Source organism: Etheostoma cragini, chromosome 2 (genome assembly GCF_013103735.1).
Source record: "Etheostoma cragini isolate CJK2018 chromosome 2, CSU_Ecrag_1.0, whole genome shotgun sequence".
Lineage (NCBI taxonomy): Eukaryota > Metazoa > Chordata > Actinopteri > Perciformes > Percidae > Etheostoma > Etheostoma cragini.
In genome coordinates this window covers 2,607,176-2,633,803 of record NC_048408.1, presented here as the reverse complement: position 1 = coordinate 2,633,803, position 26,628 = coordinate 2,607,176, and the positions used below count along the sequence as shown (strand labels likewise).

General features: G+C 40.6%; 1 protein-coding gene across 5 annotated transcripts in view; it reads left to right on the top strand.

Moving 5' to 3' along the window:
* Nucleotides 1-26,048, top strand: part of wdr17 (WD repeat domain 17) — a 75,964-nt gene extending 49,916 nt beyond the window's left edge. For 2 of the 5 annotated variants that reach the window (XM_034860484.1, XM_034860501.1), the window contains exons 17-32: nt 3-133; nt 1,578-1,703; nt 2,360-2,515; nt 3,534-3,598; nt 6,744-6,876; nt 7,100-7,188; nt 7,500-7,599; nt 7,819-7,958; nt 9,515-9,626; nt 9,705-9,846; nt 14,245-14,347; nt 14,506-14,607; nt 19,284-19,382; nt 19,941-20,008; nt 23,571-23,668; nt 25,547-25,698. In XM_034860484.1, coding sequence (XP_034716375.1) covers nt 3-133; nt 1,578-1,703; nt 2,360-2,515; nt 3,534-3,598; nt 6,744-6,876; nt 7,100-7,188; nt 7,500-7,599; nt 7,819-7,958; nt 9,515-9,626; nt 9,705-9,846; nt 14,245-14,347; nt 14,506-14,607; nt 19,284-19,382; nt 19,941-20,008; nt 23,571-23,668; nt 25,547-25,666 — 1,784 coding nt within the window. In that variant the 3' untranslated portion in view covers nt 25,667-25,698. Of the gene's footprint in view, nt 1-2; nt 134-1,577; nt 1,704-2,359; nt 2,516-3,533; nt 3,599-6,743; nt 6,877-7,099; nt 7,189-7,499; nt 7,600-7,818; nt 7,959-9,514; nt 9,627-9,704; nt 9,847-14,244; nt 14,348-14,505; nt 14,608-19,283; nt 19,383-19,940; nt 20,009-23,570; nt 23,669-25,546; nt 25,699-25,733 lie in introns of those variants that run through there. The other 3 variants (XM_034860492.1, XM_034860509.1, XM_034860517.1) reach the window with 3 other exon arrangements.
* Nucleotides 26,049-26,628: the final 580 nt, after the last annotated feature.

The window sequence follows — 26,628 nt, the reverse complement described above, 5'->3', positions numbered from 1 at the left end:
AGACACAGCTATGGTTCCGGGGTCACCACCGCTGCTCTGTGGTAAAGTGTCTCGAGACATCAAGCAGGAGTTGGATAAACTGAGCTTTGACCTCAGGGCCAAGAAGCTCCGCTGGTTTTCTGAATGCTTTTCGGTACCTACATGCTGAATGCTTATTTATCATTAGTGATGTTATGTGATGATATACAGTACTCAAACAAAACAAGATAGTCTTTGGAATCTAATGGGGGCTGGCTCAAAAATAATACAACTAGCAAATGTCTTTATGCTAAGGAAAGCCTAGGGCTAAAAAATGTCCATTTACTTTGCATTATTTAAAATAATATATGGTTACGTGTGATGCTGCTGACTAGATGTAATAATATGGCATCTTAACCAGTGTCATGTTACCTGGGATTAACTGTTTTTCCACGTTTTGATGCAGTCTGCATTTTCAGCAGTTTATTTTACAGTACGCAACACGTGGGATATTATTTTGCCTCAGATTGGGTGGACAAACATGCTAAACGTGTTTACATTTTACCCATGGAGTTAACTACAGAAGACTTTGTTCATATAATTATTTAAAAACTACTTTATTCTGTGCAAAGCTGATATTAACTGAAAATCTAATCAGCTTACAAATGCATGGTATCAAACTGAATGTTTTTTGCAAACCTAATTTTTTAAGGTTATCTCTGTTACTGGCACTGTAGATCAGTTTAGATTATTTGGTTGATTAGTTGGGTAGAGGTTCCATGATGAAGAGGAAATGAGGGAGGAAATTTCACACTCAAGGCTAGTCCATCGAGTTTCCGTAGTGCCTCCCTCTTCTGGCCTTAATGGGTAATTCTCACTTGCCAGATACCAGTAATGTAACGTTTGAACAATAGCAGATTTGATAAACAAATGTGTACACAACAGCATATTAAAGGTTACATGTATTTGATTTAGTTGGTAATGAGTAGGAGCTTTCCTAATAATCAGTAATTCATGTAAGGAGTTTTCATTTCTACGAACAAACATACATGAGGCTCATTTGAACTTTTTGAATTTGGAATACAATTGGAAGTTAAGTCAACAAAAAGCTCATTAGATGTCTACTTCGAGTAAATGTAAATCATTGGCAAATGTGAAGGCCTTAATATAGCTCCTTTTCTTAAAGAACATAGAAATACTGGGCCATTTTTATATTGGTTGGGATTAAAAGTCAATTCAAATGCATTACACTTAAACACAAGCAGATATTGGTAATTTACCATTTACTCATTTTAAACAATAACAATAACATTATTCCCAACAACTTTCTCTAATTCTTTTTTCTTAATTTGTCAGATAAAGATTCATATTTTTGTTGCTTCCTGCATGTGGTGGAACACCGCATCCAGAGAAGGCAAAATAAAAGTATACTTTGTACTATTGATATTTACACAACAGAGTGATGCATACATTTAAATAACCCTAAAATGTCTGAAACCTCTTCAATCTAATATTTTCCCTGTGTGCATCAGTTCTGAAAACACTCAACATCAGACACATATTTTTCTGCATGTGTGTTTGTTTCTGAACACATTTATGTGTACTTTATCCTGTGCCAGCCTCCAAGGGGCAGCAGTAACCTGTGGGACTTGGTGTCAGTCATTAATGGCCAGGATGACTCACTGCTACCAGCCAGCTACAGCATGGGAGTGATGCACATGAAACACCTGCTCAAGTTTAAAACGGTGAGTAGCTATGGTTTGCTAAATTATAATTGTAAATGTAATCGTACCCCTCTGTCCCTCGAATACTTAGCTGTGTCCCTGCATCAAACATGCAGAGCGGCATTTGCACAGTCTGTCTCGCACACACTGAGTCTGCTGTGGTTTGGTGGCTCTGCATCCCAGCAAAGACTGGAGCGACAGAGCTGCCCTTTGAGCCTCTGAAGGTGAAGTCAGTTTCCCCAGGTGAAGTTTAAACACACGTTTAATTTGGCGAGGAAAAACTTCCTTTTAGGCAGAACGTATATTGTACATGGTATTGTTGGTTTATAGAGTGTGGTTTAGATCTACTAAAGTAAAGTGTCCTGAGATCATTTTTGTTATGATTTGATACTATGAAGAAAATTGAAACGAATTGAATTAGATGTCTGTCTCTAGTCTCTTACAGTCTATCTTTATACAATTCAAACTTGCTTGTTTTTGTTCTAGCATACACAGCAACTACAGATAAAAAAAATTCTAACCCTTATCCACAAACTAATTTTCCCAATAGTCCCAACTCATTTTCTAATATTTTTTAGTTTTCTTCTGTAGTTTTTTGTAGTTAGTTTTCAAAATGTTTCAAATAGGAGCTATTTGGTTTCCAATACTGTATTTTTGATTTGTTCTATTTCTTTCAGTCTGAAGCACAGGAGCTTACAATAGTCAAGATGTCGAAATTTGGAGGAGGCATCGGAGCTCCCAGTAAAGAGGAGAGGCTGAAAGAAGCAGCAGACATCTATCTGAGACTGGGACAGATTCAAAGACACTGTGAATTAATGGTGGAACTAGGACAGGTATTGTGTTTGTGTGTGTGTGTGTGGGGGGGGGGGGGGGGTGTTGGTACTAGTCTGTTTTATTAGATGTACAGTGCTTGGATAAAGTCGGACACAATGTCTCCGCTCTCTATTTTGCAATGGCTCCGTCCCTGCATCTGGGGCGTCACATCCACTCAGTCCAGTTGTGATTGGCTTAAAGAAATGCATAAAATGCAAGAGCGCTCCTCCCCTATTCCAGAATAGATCAAACTGTGGAGAGAAAGCTTATAAGATCACATTATTATTACACAAATATTATATTTTTAATAAGTTAAATTTGTTAAATGGTAATTTACACAAATTTCATACATTTTTGGTCACATCAGGCACAAAAGCATGGGGAAATGGGGTCCATTTTGAAAAAAAATTAAATTAATTTGTTTTTATCATTTTCTTAAATTAGCAAATCTTAAACTCTTAAACATCTTTAAATGACTACATAGTCAGGCTCTCCCACATGCTTGGACTTAGTAACATGTGGAGCATTCAACAAGAATTATGACCTTCAACTGTTTTTGAAGAGCAGTCATCTAATCATGAATGATCTGGGGTCTTGTTTGTAAAACTGTACGTAGGAGCCTTACTTAAAGTGTATGTACGCCCAAAAGCAAAAATAAAAATCCGATTTATAAAACTGTGCATATGCACAACTGTAAGCATTGTTCCCTTTATAAATTCCAGATTACCCACAAGTGTGCGTACATGAATCAGCCTCCTATACCAGACTTTATACCAGACCTAGATTTAACAGAACTATATATTATATCCAAACAATCCTTAGTGATGAAGGTGAAGGACTTCTGGCTGGAGATTATTGGGAGTGACATTTGGGCATCATCAAAGAGGTTCAGACAAACCAGTTAGTTCTTAGCTTGAAGTATATTTGCTCACATCCACTATAATGATTTTATTCTATTTTCATAAAAAAGATAGGAATGAAAAAATATTATATTGCCAAGTAACTAATGCAAGGTGACCATTATTATCTCTCTTTCAGTGGGAGAAAGCATTATCTCTGGCACCAGGAGTCTCAATGATGTACTGGAAGAAACTCATGCAGAGGTAAACCATGTTTAAATTGTGTTTTCAGTGTTTAACTAAGCAACAATAAAAGTAACACAACAATCATGTATTGTTCCAAGTGTTTTTCAAGTTCAGGTGTGAACTATTAGGATGATAAAAATGTTTGCTTAATAAACAATGTTGTCTCAGTGTATGTCTGCAGCATCAGAGGCCATAATACAGATATAAAGAAATAAAATTCATAATAATTATAGCAGTTGTTATGATGAACAGTGCTAATTATAATTTTAAAGTCCGACCTGCGGCCCTTTGCTGCATGTCATTCCCATTCTTTATATCTCCCCTTTCATGTCTAAGCTGTCTTGGACATCTACCCTTTTCATGTCTTAGCTGTCCTATCAAATAATGCCCTAAAAGGCCACTCAAAGAATCTTTTAAGAAAAAGATAAGAATAATATTACAGTAGCAGTGCAGGGCGTTGAACAGTTCCATGTAGTAGCAACTGCACTGTACCACACTCTACAATTTAAAAGGACCCAACAATTCTAGTAATTCCCCCAAGAGCAAGCATTTAGTGTGAAAGGGAGGAGGAAAAACTCCCTTTTAGGAAGATACCTCGGACGGACCGAGGCTCTTGGTATGCGTAGTCTGAAGCAGTGATGGTCATATGAAACTTTGCGAACCACTGTCTTTATTTTCTGACTCACTAGATGGCGCTCTCTTTTCTAAGAAAAAGGTTAAAGGAATGACAATTCAATGTGTTTTGAACCCTTTGTTGAACAGAGAGCGCCATCTAGTGAGCTCAGAAATGAAAGACAGTGGTTTGCTAAGCTTCATTTGACCGTCACTACTCTGAAGGTGCCGGTTGGGGCTGTGATGAAAAGTGGCAATAACAGTCAAAATAAAAGATTATAATATAATAATCTTTATTTGTAGAGCACTTTTCAAAAACAAGTTACAAAGTGCTTTAACAAGTGTAAAGACAATAATACCCAAGAGACAATAATACAAAAAGATAAAAGCATGAAAACATTGAAAGTCGTAAAAGACAATAAAATAAAAGGGATAAAAAAAAGTCAAATAAGATCGGGAAAGGCTCTCCTATAAAAGTATGTTTTGAGAAGGGACTAAAAAGAGTTTATTTCCTTGGGCAGGCTGTTCCAGAGCCTCTGGGCCCTGACAGCAAACCCCTTTAGTTTTCAGTCAAGACTCTGGAACAGATAGCAGACCTCTGCCCAAGGAGCTCAAGGTGCATGCTGGTTTATATGGGACTAAAATGTCAGAAATATAACAAGGCGAGAGGCCATGAAGAGCTTTAAAAGTGATCAATAGAATTTTAAAGTGAATTCTAAAACATACTGAGAGCCAGTGTAATGAAGCTAAGATAGGAGTAATGTGGTCATATTTTTTTGTTCTGGTTAAAAGCTTGGCAGCTGAGTTCTGGACAGTCTGGAGTCGATCAATAGATTTTTGGGTTAAACAGGTGAAAAGGCTGTTGCAATAATCCAGACATGACGAGATAAAGGAGTGGTAAATGGTCTCGGTGTCCTTAAAAGTTAACATAGATCGAATTTTAGCTATATTTCTAAGATGATAAAAACATGATTAAACAAGCTTTGTGGTGTTTTGTTCGAAATTTAAATTACTATCAAACCAAACACCAAGGTTCTTTGCCACAGGCATAATGTGATTCACTAGCAAACAGGCAGATGGCAGTATTTGATTTGCCATCTGCTGAGACGCGATGTCCAGGATTTCTGTTTTTTAATGGAACAGTGACTTAAAATAATAGTTGTAGTAGTTCATGGCATAGCAGGGCACTGCAGGGCGTTACAGGGCACTATGAGGTCTTTAAGATATAATGGTGCCTGACCAGACATGGCAAAAGTACTCACTTCCCGTACTCAAGTAGAAGTACAGATACTTGTGTTAAAATACTCTAGTAAAATTAGAAGTACTAATTTAAATTCTTTACTCAAGTGAAAGTAACAAAGTACAGGCTTGGAAATTAACTTAAAGTTTAAAGTAAGAGAAGCCAGGCAAATGGCAAAAAACTTCAGTGGAAATGGAGAACATGCCCTTTAGATGCAATTGGCTACATTTTAAATGAGTGTCTGCCAATAGGCCTAAATCATCACATATATGGTTATTGTGACAGAGACTGGGACTCTAGGTTAATAAGATTATGACTGAGTAGCAAGAAATGAATTCAGTTGTGATTCTGTGAGAATTCACAGATCCAGTTCCTCTTTTTTAATCTTTCCCTTAAAATGTAAAGGAATCTACATGTATGTGTGTGTGCTCAAATATGGCTTCTGGAAAGAAACTAAGGGATAAAATATGAATTACTAAACAGACACTAGTTATTTGGGTGTGACGTCTGTATTATGCTGTGGAATAAAAGTGTTCCCCAGGACACAGTTTACCCTAGGAAGCTGTGGCTCAGGTGGTAGAGCGGGTGTCTACCAATCTGAAGGTCGTGGTTTGATCCCTGGCCCTGCAGTCTACATGTTGAAGTGTCCACCCATGATTGCTCCCGATGCTGTGCCATTGTTGTGTGAATGTGGGTGAATGTTTATCTTATTGGAAGTTGGTTTAGATAAATGTAATGTAATTTACTTAAGAATACCTTTTACAGTAAGCTAGATCTTGTGTGGCAAGGGCAACTGAACAGGCCCCTTAATAATTTTAGATAACAAATAATAATACACAAAACAAATTTAAAAACAAAAACAACGCACACTGTTTGTACAGCAGAGTCAAAGACCAATGTAATCCACATGAACATTGTTTCAGGAATGTTTGTTTGGCAAACAATTAATTGTAATTGTAATTAATGAATTATAATGGTTAATTATGTAAATAATGTATAATAACATTCCTTTATGTAAATACCGTACATATCCAATTCCTTATATTTCTTTATTTCTATGTATTTTTACTCTATTTATAATATTTGTGCAACTGAAACACGGATTTTCCCTTCGGGGATCAATAAAGTATTTCTATTTCTAGTTTCTATTTCTAATGTCAACTTGACATAATTACTATCCTGCAGGTTTTAACTGAAATTATTCATTACTAAACCTAAACATATACAAACAAAAACACAAGTGAAAACCATTTGTGATGTATGTTGTTTATGGTATTTGTAATATGTAACTTTAATATGCTCATGTCACAGGAGAGCTGACCAGCTGATGGCTGAGGATAATGATGAAGCTATCCCATACTGCATTGCCACAGGAGACGTAAAAAAACTTGTAACTTTCTTCACTGGCAGAGGACAACTGCAAGAAGCCTTAATAATAGCACAGGTACAGAGGGGGAAGGGGATAACACACTGTTTAGATGAGATGACAGGTAACAGTATTTTTCTTAAACAGTAGAACTTAAACCAATGGTTACAGATGGTGCATGGAGAGAAAAGAGATGGATAAATAAGTAATGACAGAAAGATGAGAAAATACTTGAACAGTGATTTTTATGGTTGTAAAAATATTAAGAAATTCTTAACTTAACAGGTATTCTTATGTTTAGGGAGCGTTTGAAGGAAACATTCGTGCACCTCAAAGCTCCCCAGTAAACCACACAACCAATGATGTGGATAACAGACAACAATACCAGAGGTAAAGTAGACACACACCAATAATAATATCCACCAGAGTTACGGGTCCAGATACAGATACAGACAGACAGAAATATGACATGCAAGTAGACGAGAAGGGCATGTATAACTCTGGGGTTTACGATGAATAAGTTAAAGTCCCGAGAAGTCAGCTTGTTCTTTTAAAGTCTTGCAGAATACAAAATAACTGTGGTCTCCTTGGTAGAAGAATTTGGGTTAATCAAACTGCTCTCTGAAATGAATCTCAAAATATTTGTGAGATAAGGTGTTCTGATGAACATTCCTAGTTATTTTTGCTCTTTTTCTGACCAGTCTCCTCTATAAGGTATGTCAGGAACTAGCTGAGTGGTACTTCCAGGACGGATGCTCTGTCCTGGCAGCATGCTGCCACCTAGCTGTGGACAACATCAAGGTACACACCAGAATCTGTGCATGTAACCATTAGTTACATATAGTGTATTTGCATTCGTTTGTATACAAATTTTACAAGAATATCAGAGCCATATGAAACTGCACATTCAATTCTCTTCCAGGTGACTTCTTTATCATCAGTCATCATCAATAATGATCAGAAATCTGATTTTAAAAATGTGGCTAAAAATGGGCGTTTCTGTGTGTGTTTTGTTTTTAGTTAGCAATGTCAAGTCATATCCGAGGTAATGAGCTGGAATTGGCTGCATGTGTGGGTATCGTCCTAGGAGAGGCAGCCAATCAGAGCACTGCATACTGTCTTGAACTCTTGGCCAGGAAGTACATGAAAACACCTACATGGTACGTCTCTCTCCATGCATGTCCTGTTATTGTAATCTTTCTTATTCTTCGTAAACTTAAAAAAATTCCAACTAACACCAGTCGAGATTTATACTTAAATGTGTCAATTTCATCATTAGCCGAGTTCATATTTTGAACATATTGTCACAAAGTTTTTGAATCCTTTACATTTTGTCATCCCTTACCCAAACAGAAAACACAGTGCATACATATACAATAACGTAGTTACCAGCATAGATGCTAATATCATAGTGTGCATATAGATAGACATTCATACACACATATCACATGCATTTGTCGGCATAACCAACCCTGGGACTGCCCCCTTTTTCTAGGTTTTACTACAGGTAGTTTGTTGTGCTTGCACATTTGATACTAGGAGCTAATTGCCAGGCAGCCTGGACTGAAAGGTAAACGATTTGAGTCTACCTGTTGTTCTGATTCCGGGTGCCATGTCTTTTGCTGCTACTTCGGCTCGGCCGTCCCAACTTCCTTGCTAGCCAGCATACTCCTCTTCCTTTGTTAAAAGATGCAACCTCCGACCACATTGTCACTTAATTGACTGTTTGTTTGTTAAACAATTAAAGATGTGGAGATAACAATAACATAAGTTGATAGGGAGAAACGTCATTTAGCGCTAAAGACAATTACCGCGTTGTGCTGCCTGTTACCACCATCACATGTCCTCACCCCCAAATTCCACAGGATGCAGAACGGCTGCGTATTGGCAGTCATACTCTGCTGCATGACAGCTCCATGCTCTGCCATCCGTCAACACCCACCAGGTCCGGATTTGTTGTGAAACGGCTGCAGCCATGACTGACAGCTGAAGTGATGATGGCTGATGGCCGAAGTGACCCCCAGTGTTGGAGGTCACCAGTGTGTCTGGCACAGGTCCAAGCATCAAACTTTCTGAGGTTCCTCTTGAAGACCACCTGGGACTTTGTCTTTTTTACCCGCACATCCCTTACACAGATAATAGGATGTCTCTCAGCTCAAAGACACCACTAGTAGAATAGTTGCCAGCCTTGTTGGTGAAAATTAGGTCTAAGAGTGTAGATTTTGAGAAATGTTTAGAATTTGGTTAGCTAGTTGGCTCTGTAATAAATTGTGATGCCCAGAACCATCATTCAGCCAATTCTGATTTAGGTCACCTAATATGAGTAATTCATGAGAAGAATATTTAGAGAGCATATTCACTAAGGTGTCAATAGCATGAATTTAGCTGAGGGAGGCCGGGAGACTCCGACCATAGTCAGTGGGTCCAGATTGTGATGGACCTTTAGAGCTAGACATTCAAAACAATTGATTTTGAATGCTTGTAATTAGTTGAAATATGTTCCTTTATGTAAATTGAAAATGTTTGACTTGCATAATCATACATGTCTCCAAATGTAAAGATTATGCATTGAAACCCTTGTTCTTTGAGCACAGGGGGAGCCTAATGACCGCCAGTGACTGCAAACTTAGTTTTAGCTTGGACTTTATGAATCAGCCAAAATTCACTAGAGTTGTAGTCCATGCAAAGAAGAACTTTTGTCTGTGTTTACGTTTAGGGACCTATCAGCTGACCTACTACAAATGATTCCTGACAACCACGTTTTATCGGCTAAGTTGTGTGCATTTTACACAGGAAGTGCCGCTGAAGTCAACCAATTTCATGAAAGGGTGGGTAGGCAACCATTAAGTCAAATTTACTGTGTAATGATTATAGTGACTATGATTATGTGTTCTTTGTCATTTAAGTGCGGCCTACCTTCAGCAGAGGAATGTAAGGACAAGGCAGAAGCAGCCATCTGTGAAGGAGATTTGTTTTCAGCAGTTAAATTCCATCTGCTGAGTTCTGAACCCGAAAATGCCCTCTGGATAGGGCTGGATCACGTTAAAGGTATTGAAAACGCAGTATAATTGAATTCCTCTGTGTGGTTACCTACCTAATATAATATTGAAATGTTATGACTATAACTTCTGTTCACTGAATGAGAAGAACGTGGTAACACATATAGTATAGTATGGGATGCCACGTGGGGCATATATTCCATACTATACTATATGTGTTTTACCAAGTGAATTGACTGAAAGGAAACTGGACATTTTAAATATAACACAACTATATTTAAATTCCCTTTTAATGTAGCGTTAATACAGCGTAAACATGCACGTCACTTTCTGAAAGCCACGTGGCGTATTATCATGAGGCTACGTTGGGTTTAGGAAACGCACACGCAAGTTGGGTTTAGGAAAAGAAGAATGGGGTTGGGTTTAGGAAAGGAAGAATGGGGTTGGCTGGTTGTACAGCAACAAACGTGAAAATAGACTTCACACTCGGGACACAAAGCAAACGGAACACACAGGAAACAATCCCCACTCTCCTAGGTGAAAGTCCTGTGTTTAACCCATCCTCCACCCCAACTTACCTCCATATGCGTATTTTTGGCCTTTTATACTACTCGCTATGGCGTAAATTTACAGGAAATCACAAGGTAATGTAAGTCTATGGAAGCCAAACGGCATTGATATACACTCTAAAGCCAGTATGGGTTTAAGAAAAGAAGAAAAGGTTGGGATTAGGAAATAAAGATCAGGGTTGGATTTAGGAAAGGAAGAATTGGGTTGGCTTAAGGACAACAACAAACTAGGAAAATTAACATCACACTCGGTTCACGAAGCAAACACCACACTTAGGAAATTATCCCTACTCTCCTGGGTGAAAGTCCTGTGACCTTGACTGTGACTGTCCCAACAAACCTCCATAAGCAAATTTTTGGCCGTCCATAAATCACAAATTTATACTCAATCACAAGGTAATGCAAGTCAATGAAGGCCAAATGGCTTAAAGCCAGTATGCGTCTTGATAACACGCCAGTAATGGCATACAAATTGGCATGTCATACATATGCATATACATTACATAATGTCTTTGCTGACGCTTTTATCCAAAGCAATTTCCAATTAAGTTCTTCCAACCCTGAAGATGCAAACTCCAGACAACAAGTAGTTAGTGCGAGTACATTATCTTTAAATAAACAAAACCACAAAGAGCCATATAAAAGAGCAGCTTCAAGAATATTTTTTTTCCTATCATCATCCAAGTTGCAGTCGGAACAGAGAAGTGACATGTGATCTGTAGGCTTACTGCCATCCTGATTTAGGAGGACATCCTGACCATTTAAGATCCAGGTCAGCAAATACTCAGGACTTGGTTGAGTGATTCGTTCTTCCTCGCTGTGAGGGAGCAGCAAGCAGGTTGGCAGATGAAGAACGGAGTGGGCGTTTGGGAGTATGGTGTTTGACCATGTCCTGGATGTATGCTGGATGTTCTTGGCCCTGTATGCAAGTACTAGTGTGTTGAAGCAGATGCAGGCAGCAATTGGTAACCAGTGAAGTAGTGTAGTTTGGGAGAACTTTGGGAGGTTGAAGACAAGTCAAGCTGCTGCGTTATGACTGAGTTGCAGGGGCCGGATGGCACATGCAAGAAGGCCAATCAGAAGGGAGTTGCAGTAGTCTAGACGTGAGATGACTAGAGCCTGACCCAGAACCTTAGCTGCCTTCTGCGTTAGATGGGCACGTATCCTTTTGATGTTATGCAGCATGTATCTACACAATTGGGTAGTTGCAGCAATGTTGGCAGTGAAGGAGAGTTGGTCATTGATTGTCACACCCAGGTTTCTAGCAATCTGGGTGGGGACTACCACAGAGTTGCCAATTGTTATAGTCAGGTCTTGGGTAGCAAGCCCTTCCCTGGAAGGAAAAGGAGCTTAGTCTAGTCAAATGGTGTGTGGAAATCCACGAAGAAATGTCTATCAGACAATCTGAGATCTGTGCTGCTACTTGAGTTTAAGACTCCAGATAGGAGAGAATTAGTTGGGTGTCATCAGCGTAGTTGTGATAAAAAAAGGAGGTGGAGGTAATCAAAGTAAGAATTTGAGGGGTGAAAGAGGAGAGAGTACAGGATGAGATGGTTGGTAAGATGATTTCAGGAAGTGTGGTGGAGAATGAAGAGCAAATATCTTCTATCTTTTTACAAAGTAGTTGACAAACTAGGTTGGTAGGAGCGAGGATGGAGGAGGTTGGAGAAAAAGGATTCAATTTTGGTTTGAGAAAAAGAGCTTTTGCTGCAGAAATAGAGGCAGTGAAAGAAGAAAGAAGAGACTGATAGGAAATCAGATCATCTGGATGCTTTGCCATTTCCTTTCTGCTGCCCATGTAGTTGATCTTACAGCATACACTGAGTCAGATAACCACGGAACTGTGGGGGGGGGGGGTCTTGCGAGACTGCCGTGAAGTAAGGAGGCAGAAAGAGAAAAGGATAGAGTAGAGAGGTGAGTGTCTGTGGCAACATTGGGAGGCAGGAGTTAGAAATAGTCAGATGGAGGGAGGCTTAATAAAGTAGAAGGAGAGTGAACGAATGTTATGCCGGACATAACAAGTATAGTGTCTGATTAGGTGTCTGCATAAAATCATTGTAAAAAGCAGATTTCACGGAGTAGGTCCACACCTTGAATGTGTCTCTTCCAGCATTTCTAAAATAAATAACCCACTAAACCCTCTCCACTATTTTGCTCTCCATTCTGCGCCACAATCGACCACACAATATTATCTCAATTGCAAAAGTGTACTGCTTCAATCTTACAATCATCCATCCACTCATCTCGTCTTGAGTAAGGACTTAATCACAAAACCAGGCCCACACCGGGCGGTTCCAGCAATAGAAACCAAAATCTTCTGAGAGCCCACTTTTTGTATTAATTTGTGCAGGATGTACAGCTAGCCACAACTCTCTCCGCATCTCCTAAGCATGTGGGGCAAGACTATTAAAGTTGGAAGGAGTGTTAGGATGAGAACAGGAGGACTCAAACGCACGGCTCAACAATAAGGGGTTTATTATTTATTACTGGGACGCAGGGGAGATCTCAGGGAGGGGGGATACTTGGAGTTGGGAAGCCGGGGAGGAGACATGGGCACTAGGAGTGGAGACGGAGACAGTTGGAAGCGGGGCGCCGTGGGAGGAGGACAGAGGAGAGCCAGCTGACCGGAGACAGGAATGGGAGTGGAGAGGATACTGCAGGGGCTATTAAACAACAAGGGGCAAGTACAGGAAAACACAGAGAGACGAATTATCTAGATAAATCCATTCTGCGCCACAATCGACCACACAATATTATCTCAATTGCATTTTGCTACGTAGCCTCTCTCTCCGGGCGAGAAAGCTTTAACAGGTGGCTGGAAGAGAGGGGAGCGTCCAGGAGGAGGGCTATTGATCAGTCGTAGGGGCGTTGAGGGGGCAACAACATCACCTGGTCCTTACTAAAGACCATGGCAAGATTGTGGTACTCTGAGGGAACCAGAGACAGATTGGGAGAATCAGGGGATACAGAGGATTTACTGGGGGCTCGAGCAGACAACAAACGGGAGGAATGGCAGGCTGTACTCCAATTTCTAATCTTTCCCCGCGCCCAGTCCACATTTGGGTAATAAATGACGAGCCAGGGAAGACCAAAACGACGGGTGAGACTGGGGAGGAGATGAGGTGGAAGGATATTGATTCGTGGTGGTTTCCGGATGTGAGGAGCTTAAGCGGGGGAGTGCAGTGAGTGACTGTGGTGAGAGACCGACCGTTGAGGCTAGTGACGTGAAGGGGAGTGTCGAGGGGAATGTGAGGAATGAAGAGCTGGTGGGCGACTTCGATGTCCAAAAAATGTTCCTCCGCGCTGGAATCACCTAACAGTGGTGTTTAATATGAGACAAAATGAAACTGATAAAAAGAAAAAACATGTTCATTTTTAAAAACAAGATAAATAAAACAATCTTAAAAAACACTCTAATTATAATATCCAATTACATAATGCATACGGATGTAACTACATGTAACTATGAGAAATCTATAACAATAAAAAAAACGGTACAGGAATCAGCGGGAGAATGTCAAAGCTAGAACAAAAGTTTGTGAGTCTGTTAGCTACCTCTGTTGTAAGCCTTGCACTCCTCTTCTCCGGGTCTGAGCAGAAGGGAGAAGTTCCACCTTCTCCCACTTTCTACCGCTAGCGGCCTGATCGCCACTGGGAACGGCAGTGTGACTGTTTCTGATGTCTCTGCTGTCTCTCTGCTACTCCATTGTGTGTTGCACTCTCGGTGTCTCTCAGCTGGCCTGACGGGGGGACGAGTCCGCTGTACTAACCGAGTCAATGAAAAATGCAGCAATGCTGCAACTTGTCTTGTTCATTCATTTCTGTCTTTCTAAAGCTCTGATTAATCACAAACTCTCTTTAATTGTAATCCTCACCAGAGCAGATGACTAGATCTGATTGGACAGTGGACAGTGTTCAGCCAATGCTGGACCTGATGAGCTACATCAGAACTGACAGCCTGCTCACAGCAAAGTTGACTGAGTAAGAACAATTATTACTTTATTACTATAAGTATTAATAGTTATTTTAATTTCCATTTTGTCAGACTTGATCATCAACCAGGTCTCTCTCTCTCTCTCTCTCTCTCTCTCTCTCTCTCTCTCTCTCTCTCTGTGTGTGTGTGTTGTGTGTGTGTTTAGAACCCGCAGTGAGCTGTTGATTCTGTGTGGTTATATTGGAGGTCTGCTTGCCATTAGAAGACAGTATTCTAGCATCGTACCTGCACTCTACGAATACACCAGGTAGATGGCTTTAACATTTTGCACATATCAAAAAAGGTTTCTGAATTGTCTGTGGTGTTGTCAAGAACTGTATGTAACCTTTCTTTTTAGTAAATTCTTTGAACACAAACAATGTTCTCAATGCTCGAGTTCATGTGTAGAGCCCCTGGTGATACTTCGAGCAAAGTTTCACGTTGTGTTGATACTTCTGGTCCTAACAGACAAAATCCATAACAAATTGAAGCATAATGTTAGATACAATGAAGGATATGAAATACAGGACATATACAACAAATAAAGCTTTTAATAAAGTTAAGCATTTAATATCTGACTATATTTAAAAATAGAATTATTTCAATATGTCTAACTCATTCACACAGCACACAATTATATTAATATAAAAACAATCAAATACCTGAACAGTCTGTGAACAACAACCCTTGGCAATTGTGTTATGGGTGGTTTTACCAAGGAAAGGTAGAGATTTGAAGCGGGTCAAGTTCAGTGCTTATATGAAGAAACTTCATAGTATCCCCATCCCCATCAGTATCAGGGAATCTGTCATCAAAGTCATGTGCAATAGTAGCTTTGATGACTTTTACTACTGTTGATTCAGAGCCACTGTGCTTCCTGGAGGCCAGGATTCTGTGTTTCAATGGCATGATCACTGAAATAATTGGCATCTGCTCAGTGCTCATGAGGGTCATCACGGTTTTCAAAGGTTTAAGAACCTGGACCACGTCCTCAGCTGGTTTCACATCATCATTAGATAGAGTGACGATGTCTTTAATGTTCTTCTTGACACTCTTGTCTGTTAATGCTGAGAAAACAGCAGTCTGCTGACCAATGTAGTGCTTGAGCATGCCGTGGCTCAAGTTCAAGATCAAGTCACGCTTGATCTGCTGATCTTCCAATCTATCACCGCAAAACTGGTTTGTGGCTCTGAGGCTATTACGGTTTCATAGAGCATACCATTACAGCCCTAACCAGTTAACACACAAGTTAACTAGTAAGCTCCAAAGAGTCAACTAGTTAACTAGTGAATGTTTTCGCCTTAACTAGTTACCTTTTAAGCTGTAACCTCGAACATGCAAATAAAGTAGATGGGATTGGACAACATTATGAGTCTTGATTGGTTTGTATCTGTTATTTTGACCCGGAGAGACAATAGAAAGCCTCAAATCCCCCGCTCCGCTCCTCCACATTAGCATTATATCTTACAAGTAACTTTAGGTTACTTGCGTAATCCCGGTTCTCAAAGTAGCATGAGTGAAATGTCTCACTATGGGATACGCCTTCCTGCGTATTCCTCAGAAGAATTTATCTAATTACTTCAATCCTGATTGGCTGGTGATCGAGTGTCCGCGTCACGTGGGTCCATCCCCCTTACCATACGACACCATTCAAAATAAGCACCTCTTCTTGCTTCGCCCCAGCAAGAAGGGTTGTCTGGTGAGAGATCTCACTCATGCTACTCTGAGAACCGGGGTTACGCAAGTAACCTAAAGTTTATATTCATAACATTTGATTTGAGGTCTCACTATGGGATATGGAGACTCCCGTATTGCCAGACAAGCTTATCTCAGGAACCACCGGCACTCAGGTAGCAATGCTCTGCTCCAGCAATGGCCCCGTGCTCAGCCATGCACGTGCCACACTTGGTGCAGAGACGTCAAGTGAGCTTGGAAACAGGGAGCAGTCAATGTGCTCCTTTCATTAAACGAACCAAAGGGTGTTGGCTAGCTGTTTTACCCTCAAACCCCACATGACAAGCTGTAATGGCAGCCAGGTACACTTTTATGGTGGAGAAGGCTTTATGTTTGTCAATAAAGTCTTGCAAGAATGACAAAATTGCGCCAACAGGGCACTGAAAAGAGACATGTCCCTCCCTGAGACACCATTCCTCAAACACCCTCCACTTACAGTCATATATGGATCTGCTGGAAGAAGCCCTGGCACTTTGAACAGTCTTGATCACATTCTGGTGGAGCCCAACTGTGTGTAAATTGCACCACTCACGGGCCAAGCCCGTAGCGCCAGTCGCTCGGGGTGGGGGTAAAAGATTGTCCCCTCCGCCTGGGTCAGCATGTACTTGCAGGCAGTTGCCAGGGCTGTCCGCAAAGCAGTAGACATATCTCCGCCGGCCAGTGTGGAGCTATTAGAATCATCCTGCTCTGGTGCTCTCTCACCCTGGACACAGTTGGGGGTATCAGAGGCAGAGGAGGGAATGCAGACAGGAGAACCAACGGCCACGCATACGCGAGCACGTCCACGCCGAGAGGCACGCCTGGATTGTGTATTAAAAAAGGACATTGCGCATTGTCTTTCGATGCAAACAGGTCAACTTCGGCCCAGCTTAGTCCGACTACACAATGGCTGGGTGCAGAGCCCAGTTGCCGTACAGCGGTGTGCCCCTGGACAGCAAATCTGTGCCCTGATTCAGAGCTCCCAGAGATAGAAGGTACTAGAAGGCTACCTACTACTGTTGTCCATTCTCACCAGAACATGGTGTCCGCTGAGAAGCGGCAGGAAATGCCTCAGGGCGAGAAATACTGCCAAGAGCTCAAGGTAAATTATGTGATAGAGCCGGAGACTCTCGCTCCAAACGCCTATCACAAAACGGCCCTCCTGTGTTCCCCCCCAGCCCAAAAAGCTTGCGGACATGGTGAACATCTTCCATGCCAGGACGGGGCCCAAGACTACTCCCTGCGCCAAGGAAGCCGGATGCCTACAGTGGTGCAGAGCCATTCCGCATTCCCCGCAAATCCCTCATAAACAGGCGGCCTAGTGGGATCACCAGAATAGCCGCTGCCATCAGTCCCAGTAACCTCAGACATATCCTGAAAGCAATGGACACGTAGTCAAAAATGCGCTAGACAAGCCCTGATAACCTTCACCCTCTCCGCCAACAGGCAGGCTGGGAAGGACACCGAGTCCAGAGACAGCCCCAGAAATATTAGATGTGGTACTGGGGAAAGCACACTCTTCTCCGTGTTTATTATAAAACCCAGATTGGTCAGCTGTTGTATGATAATGTGCGTCACAGACTCCTTCTCTGACTGTGCCAAAAGGAGCCAGTCGTCTAAATATGTAACTAGACGGAGACTCTGCCGACCCTTAACGAGGCTACAGCTGCTTTGGTACACCTCACAAACACTCGGGCTCAGGGACAGATTGAAGGGAAACTCATACTCATAACACACACCCCGAAAAGCAAACCTCTGCTATTTGCTGTGCAGAGAATGGATCACAATATTGAAATATGCGTCTCTTAGATCGACAGATCACCAGTCACCCTGGTGCACCAGACGAAGCAGAGACATCCTGTGAACATCCTGATTTTGTATTTTTGAAGGTATTTGTTCATAGCCCGCTGGTCCAGGATAGGACAAATTCCGTTCCCTCCCCAATTGACGACCAGAAAATACCTGGAGTAAAAGCCGCTCCGACTCAGCTTGGGTGGCACTACACATATCGCTCTCCTTTCATCAAGATAATTTCCTCCAGAAGAACGCGAGCTGACTCCCCCGGGCCTTTGAACAGATTAGGCCCGAGAAACGAGTGGGGGCCACAGAAAATTAAATCCAATAGTCCCAAGATATTGTTCTCAGTACCCAGGCTGAATTTGTGAGAGCTGCCCATCGCTCCCTCTGATAAGAGAGAGGAGTGAGCACCAGTAAGCGAAGGCTCTTCATGGTAAAGCAGGCACAGTGCCTGCATGAACCTGGGGCTTCAATTGCCAGGCGGGCGTGTTCCAGCCCGAGGCAACACGAGCAGACCTGGTGTGTGTCCCTGCTCGAAATTTTGTTTCCACAAAAGCGAAGTCAAGCCCCTGGGTCTTTGTGTCCTCTAGTGTGAGGGACGTTAGAGGGCATCTTTTTTAGCTGGAGTGCTAAACGCAAAGATACCGAGCAGTAGCTGGTGTGCTAAAATGAAGAAATAGCCTTACCGTGAAACGCTGTGGCGGATAACGCTCTAGTCTGTGGTGAGACCGAAGAGTCGTGTCAAAGGCAGCTGCTGCCCGGCGATGTAGACGTTAAACTAGGATGGCTCTGTTCCGTGGACAGTTAAGCTAGCTAGCCTGCACAACAGTGATATGCTTTGAAGCAAGAAGCGGTTTTAGAATGGTGTCGTATCGTAAGCTATTTGAAGTGGGATGGAACCACGTGCTGCGGACACTCGATCACCAGCCAATCAGGATTGTCTTAATGAGATAAATGCAGGGAGTGAGACATCGAAACAAATGCAATGAATGAGAACTACAAAACAAACACCTTTTCTTCCTTAATCGTCAGATACACACAGTACAATTTTATTAATGCATATAACCCATTCTAAGTATTAAAGGAGAATTCCGGCCAAACACTGTGCGCATCTTACACATCTTTACATTATTTAAACTAAAACATAGTCACAAGTCTTTGAACCATGTTTTTCACAACTGGGTTAAAAAATAAAACATTTTACTATGTAGACTACTTATTTCCATGGTAGAAGCACAAATGTATACGGAAAAATTACCAAATCAACTGAATCTGGAAGCAAAATGTTCTGTTTCAAAAAAGGCTCCCGGTGTGGTATGTCACGTGGTGGAGGACATACCCAAACCATGGCACAGTCGTAATGCGTTGCTTCTATGTCTGGTGAATCCCAGTGTTAGTCAGTCCAACTTCCACATTTGTCTTTCTATTTTTCAGTCAGTTGTTAAAGCGGAGGGAAGTGCATGTTCCTCTGAAGATTGAGCAACTGTCTGTGGAGCTGAATGCCTGGCGGGCCTGCACACAAAGTAACAGCAAGTAGGTTACAGGCCTCACAAACACACACACACACACAGACACACACATAAATACACACACAAAGTATGACAATGTGCCAAGTCAGATAAGAGGTTTAAAAAGGAGATGGTAAATTTGGGAACACTGTAATTGCAGTCACACCTTGGTAACATAATCACACTTTTTTTTTATTAGGACAATGCACATCAATCAAGATTTTAAATAAATGGGCCAGTGTTCGTTGGCTGAGTGTTATGCACAAGCTGGAGTATACTACCATCAGACTTTATTTAGTTTGTGTGTAGGAAACAGACTTCAAATGGCCAGAGTTAGCCTGTAGGATTTATATAATGCAGTCATATAAAGGGGAGGATGGCAGCACATGAGTTTTGGATACTGCTGCTGCAAAAGTGGCCAAATCTGAGTGTTGATCTCTACATCTTTATTTATGTTCATATTATCATATGCTTAAATTCCCAAGCAGAAGTCAAATAACAGTGGCTGGTTATCACTATAATACCTCTACATTGCTTATGTACACAGCTTTAGAATTGCATCTGTCTTTCTGTTTCTCAACAGTCCTCCATCAGAGTGTCAAAGAGAAGAGTTCATCTGCCTCGAGAGAAGAATCCAGCCAACAGACTCTGGTATAAAAAAAACAGTTTATAAAACTAGCGAATAAAAGAATTCTTTTTTATATTTTGGTGCAGACCATATAGGATCAGCACATAAGCCCATGTCTTGGGTAGGGTATTGATGCTGGCTGTGGTCTGTTAAAAGATAGAATCAGAATCAGTTTAAATGGACAAGGAATTTGACTCTGTCTTCTGTTGCTCTTACACTTATATAGGTACACTACTAAAAACAAGGACAACAAAGCGGAAGTTCAACATATACATTGACAATAGTCAAAGTAGCTTTGTGCAGATATAAATTTGCATATATAAACACATAAGCATATACACTCACCTATAGGATTATTAGGAAGACCATACTAATACTGTGTTTGACCTCTTTTCGCCTTCAGAACTGCCTTAATTCTACGTGGCATTGATTCGACAAGGTGCTGAAAGCATTCTTTAGAAATGTGGGCCCATATTGAAAGGATAGCATCTTGCAGTTGATGGAGATTTATCACATCCAGGGCACGAAGTTCCCATTCCACCACATCCCAAAGTTCTCTGGGTTGACATCTGGTGACTACGGGGGCCATTTTAGTACAGTGAACTCCTAAATGCATTGAAGCAACTGCCATGTGATTGGTTGATTTGATAATTGCATTAATGAGAAATTGAACAGTTGTTCCTAATAATCCTTTAAATGAGTGTACATACGTCCATGCACACATGTAAACAAACAGCTCTACGAGACTGAAGTTGAAACATGTTGTGTCTATGTAGTGACGCTTCCTCCAGTTTTCTGACTGGAGGAGTGTAGATCCTGGATGGATGGGCAGGATCTATACTCATCAGCAGGTTGCCACTGATGATGTCTGTTCTTGTCCTGTTTGGTGACTGATCCCAACCACACAGTGATAGATGTGCAGAGAACACAAGGAATGATTGCATTTGAATGATCATCTGTAATGATTACAACTCAAGAACATTAATTCATTTCAGGCCACTTCCGGTCACAACTCAAAACATATCTGTTATCTGACTATTCCACCTAAATGTCTATTGCACTGCCTTTTGTTTAGCTGTTGTATAGTATTTGTTTAGTTTTTGCTGTATAGTATTTGTTTTGCTGTAGCTTAGTATTTGTTTTGCTGTATAGTAATATGTATAGTATTTGTTTTGCTGTTTTTAATATATGAATTCCCTGTGCGGCGTCATTGAGTGCCAAGAAAGGCGTCTTTAAATAAAACGTATTACTATTATTATTATTATAGAACTGGATTCAGGGCAACAGGATATGTAAAGGTTTACTGCTTGACGCAGCGAGGCCAGGTTCAACTCTGACCTGCGGCCCTTTGCTGCATGTCATTCCCCCTCTTCTCCCCTTTCATGTCTTTGGGTGCCCTGTTCAATTAAAGCCTAAAAAAGCACAAAAAATTATCTTAAAAAAAATAAAATAAAAGAATACTGGATTCACATCAGACAAACTGTTGTTGGTATGTACGGTAAAAGATGATGGCTAAAGTACACTTTTCAACAACAGTTTGGAGAGTGTTCTGTTCCAGGTTGCTTTGACCAAACCAGTGTATGCAGATTTGTCACCATCCCGGATGGGCCAATGATAGTTGTCTTTTTAATTCCAGAAGAACATTTTTCTGTTACAGCAGCCTAGATCATTTCAATTACAATAAAAATGAAACACATTTATAATACTTATCAACACCATAAAATAACTTCAATAATAAGTAAAAGTAAGGACCTTTAATACTGTACATATACTGTATATTCATTGGCGGTAGACATATTGCAGCTATACCACATAGTTCAAAGAAGTCGAAAGGTCCAGAATAAGAGATGCCTTTATCAGTCTATAGTCCGTTAGGGGGAAGGTTGAAGCTTCACCTCCTGACCCCCCTGTCCTAACACAGAGGGTTGTACAGGTTTATGGCTGTTTTCTGGGACAATGGCTCTAATGCTCCAGCACACTGCCGCAAAGAAAATTTTGCTTGCAACAATAAGCAACATTTTGTTACACACATGAAAGGGCCTGAGTGTTATGGTTTCCGTATTTTTCTTGGTTTTCTCTTCTACTCTTCTGGTATTTTGGTTCTATGTCTCCTTGTGATTGTGAAATGTTTGGTCTTGTTTTGTATTATGTTGGGTATCCGGTTTTATTGTGATAGTCTGGTTTTCTGTGCTGTCTTGTCTAGTTTTACTTTCTGTGTTTTCCCGCCCTTGTGATTGCCCGATGTTTCTCACCTGTTTCCCAGCCCTGTTTTTTTTTTTTACCCTGTGTATTTAGTCTTGGTTTGTTCCAGTAAGGTTTGTGTCTGTTTGTTGGAACCTTCCCCTGTGTCTTCTGTGTTCCTGTTTTTTGTTATCATTTTCTCTTTTGACCTTTTGCTTTCTGGACTTAATTTTTGCCTGCCTCAGTTTGGATTCCTTGCGTTATTTTTGCATTAATAAATCATCAAGTATTTGGGTCCACCATACCCTGCATTTCACAATACTGAGTTTCCTAAGGAAGTAGAGTAATGATGTCCTTTCGTAATAACAGACTGGTTGCATTTTCAGTCCAGTCTGTTGTTAGCGTGGACTCAAAGATACCTATTTGTCCATCACCTCCTCAGAATGTTCTTGTTCTCTTGATGTGACTTTGACCATCTCCTTTGTTGTGGTCTGATCAAGAGAAGGTGGTTCAGAGAAGATGGTTACCAGGTCCCTGTACTCCTACTCCTGTCTACCTATACAACAAACGGCAGAGTCATCCAAGATGACATCAGCAGAGTATAAAGCATGAGTATAAAGTGAACAGAAGAGGCGACAGGACAGCCCCCTGTGGTGCTCCTCTGATTATCTAATCAGACGTGCAGATCCGCAGCTGGACACACAGTGTGGTGTAGGCATCTATCTGAATCCTTTGAAGCTTCTCACTCAGCACCTGGATTGTTTTGAAGGCACTTGAGAAACAACCTAAAATACGATCCTCTCAGTGCTATCTGTTCTGTTCATAATTGATTGGGAGCACTGTGTGTAAAACCTAATTATAGGGAATTGTGAAGAGATTTCTCTCCTCACGTTCAAGATGGCTCAAGAGATGACACGGGACACCAAGCTACTTTGTACAAAGGGCAACCTGCTCGGCTTAACACCCAAGAGCATCGCACCGAGAGAGTTCCTTGTTCCTTTATTTATAGGTTGATACAAATAGAATAGTGTGTGAGTGTGTGTGTCAGTCCTAACCGGACTGATACAAACAGAATAGTGTGTGTGTGTGTGGTGTCAGTCCTAACCGGACTGATACAAACAGAATAGTGTGTGAGTGTGTGTGTCAGTCCTAACCGTTTGGGCCTTCGTCCTTGTGCTTTAGTGAGATACATGTTTCAATAAAAGAACGTGAGATACATGTTTCAACAAAAAGAACATCCTGTGAAATGCTTGCATAAGCTTTTATGAGAACAGAGTGTGACAATCACCCCTATATTGCTACACAGCCAAGCAGTTGAATATAGTTGAATATAGTACATCGAATATATCTTTTAACAGGAATCCATAAAGAACAGCAGTAAAACATGTTTCCTCTCTCCCTCAGCTGCTTTAGTCTTGTGGGGTGCTGATTATGTGACAGGCTCCAATCTGCCAAGCCACTCAGATGTTCAACTTTCCTGTTTCACTGGACAAATAATACAGGTATGATTTTCTTTACTTTATTGGTTATTTTGTTGTTAACTATATAAACATGCATACAATACAGTCAAATACATAGTACTGAATACTATCATTACAAAGAATATACTTTAGGCTATATTATAATTTAGTGACATTTATAATATCTTCAAAGAAGGATCAGTAGGCAAAAAAGTTCCCGTCATATGATCAGCGGCGTTAGGTTTGCCTTTTTCTCTTTCTTTTTTTGTTACGTGCAAGTTATGTTAAAAGGTAGGAAGTTCAAGCCATTATCAACCAATAGATAACTGTGCATTTTAGGTAGTTTGTCCTTGGGGCTTACCTGAGATGGCATTCCTTGTGTGATGGTTATGGCTATTGCTTCTGTTTCGTCCAAACCATTCTCACTCCCAACTCATCACATACTGAAGAATGTTCAGTAGCCCTCAGTGTCAGATACCGCCCCACAAGAGCTCATGGGTCACCAGGTCAGTGTTTCTGCTAAATACATTAATTACTAGAAGGTCTGAGACTGCTTCATCATTTTATGAAATGTCATAATAATACAACTCTGCAGAGCTGTCATCTGTTAACAGTTATCTGCTCTTTGTCCTCTTTGAGGTGAGCAACTGAAACAGTGACAGTATAGTAGTTCTTTTCATCAGGCAGAGTGACAAACAGCATTCACAGCAGGATATGTATTCACCTTCACATGTAATACATCTCCATTGAGCAAATGTTCTTAAAAAGTGGTACTTAAATTTATTGGTTTAGTACTTTTTAAGAAATATTTAATTAAGGCCTAAACGACGAAGGCCCTATTGAAACTGAAGGAATTCTTCTATCTTGTTTTTTCGAAGGGCTTAACATACTCAAAACTTGGCCTGGGAAAATTTGCATTCTTTTAAGGCATTTGGGAAAAGGCGCACAAAATGACCCGCTAGCACCCCTACAAACTTTAAAAGATAATCCCCTGCAGGATGTTTGATGTGGACTAACGAAACATGGTACACATATATCATGTCAAGACGTACAAAAAAGCCCACTGAATTGAAAGTTCAAAATTAGTGTGAAGCCCTGAAGCCAATATTGACTTTTGGTCATAGCGCCTCCTGCTGCAACAGGAAATCAGCCTTAAATGACAAACATCATCCAATTTACATGAAACTTAGAATGTGTGATCTACAAATGATATCATTCCTTATACTCTAGCTATACTCAGGACACACCCCTTTCATAACTTGTAAACCGTTTAAGGTAGACTCTTGTGTATCATTGAACTCAGCAAATAGTTCCATTTTAATTGGTGATGGTTTGCCCCGTCTCATATTCCCTCTATAATAACTAAAGACCCATTTCTTGTACACTATTTTATGAGGTATCATTAAACAAAGCAGAGATTTGGTCTTCTGTCTGTACTCTTTGACGCAGCGGGCCCTGTATTGGCTCCGCCCTGCAGCCTTTTGCTGCACGTCAACTGATTGGTAATAGAAAACCACTTTGAGGTGCAGATGTTTTTTTGTTTTTTTTGTCATGAAAAAATGCCTCCCTGGGCAGCTAACCGCTTCGCCCATGGCAAAAAACACTACTGAGAGTACATTGTTCGTGTTCAGCACTGGAGTGCCAATCTGAAAGTTCAGTCTGAACTTGTGGTTTATTTATGTCTTTCTTTACTGCTGCTGATAATATGACTGGAATAATCAAATAGAATATTAAAGAAGTGGAGCACTTTCTAGTCAGTTTCATTCCCCTTCCTATTTTAGTCATAGTGCTGTCAATGATCTCAGATCACAACAATTGTCCATTCAACATTACACAGGTCAAATATTTTTCTATTTGACCTGTGCTATTGCCAGCCCTATTATTGATATTGTATCTTCATATTTTCTTTTTTATGTGCAGGGTCCAATGTTTTTGCTGGAGGATGGGAAATCAGCGATCTCTCTAAATGATGCTCTTATGTGGGCAAAAGTCAACCCTTTCTCCCCTCTGGGAACAGGACTCCGCATCAACCCCTTCTAACACACACACATACACACACACTCACACACACACACACACACACACACACACACACACACACACACACAATAAATAACATATTTGTGTTTCAGCAAACTGGTCAACTGTATTTTATAATTTACCGAGCCAACAAATGTGATGGTGTCAAAAAAAAGACATTTCTGATATTTTGAGAATGTTTAGTTTCAAACAAGGTTGGTAATGGTACATTTTTATATTGGTAGGCTGTCATGTAATGACAAAAAAAAAATCCTTATGTAATCAGTTGTGAAAGGGTTCTTATTATATGTGATTTGTTTGGTAGGATTCCCTTCTTACTACAGCAACAATTCTCAATGAGTATGTACAGGATATAAATCTACATCACTTAATCCTCTTGTGGTAAAACAAAGAAGAAATAAATACTGAAATAAAGCAACCGCTGCATATTGATACAAGGCGTCCTCATTGTGTTGCACTAATATTACTGCTAATAACACAATAATACGACACTACAGAAACATGAAACCTAAACATGCATTTCTTGTGGAAGATAGGTGTCTGAGAAGCCCCCCTCCTTGCTGACCTCCTTGGCCAGCGTTTATGAGTCTACAGTCTCCACATCTGCTTACTGTGATAAATACGTTTTTCCCATCGAAAGAAGTCTTTAGAGATGAATTCACAGGTTTCTTACGTAGAAATTACAAAGAAAACAAGGTTGAATTGTGTTGTCCTTTTCTTACATAGAAACATGGTAATGAGAGCATTTGGTAACATGATAACGTTTTTCAGTGATTAAAACAGGGTTGAAGCTCCTTGGAGATGAATTCACATGTTTCTTTTCTAAATGAGTTTCTGGGAATAATGGCTGCTAAAACTTTTGCAGTGATGGAAAACTGTTTCTCATCAAAATGACCTCAAAATGAAAGTCTGCAGATAAATTCACACAGAAAAGAAGATTACAGTCAGATCATGTTGTTCTG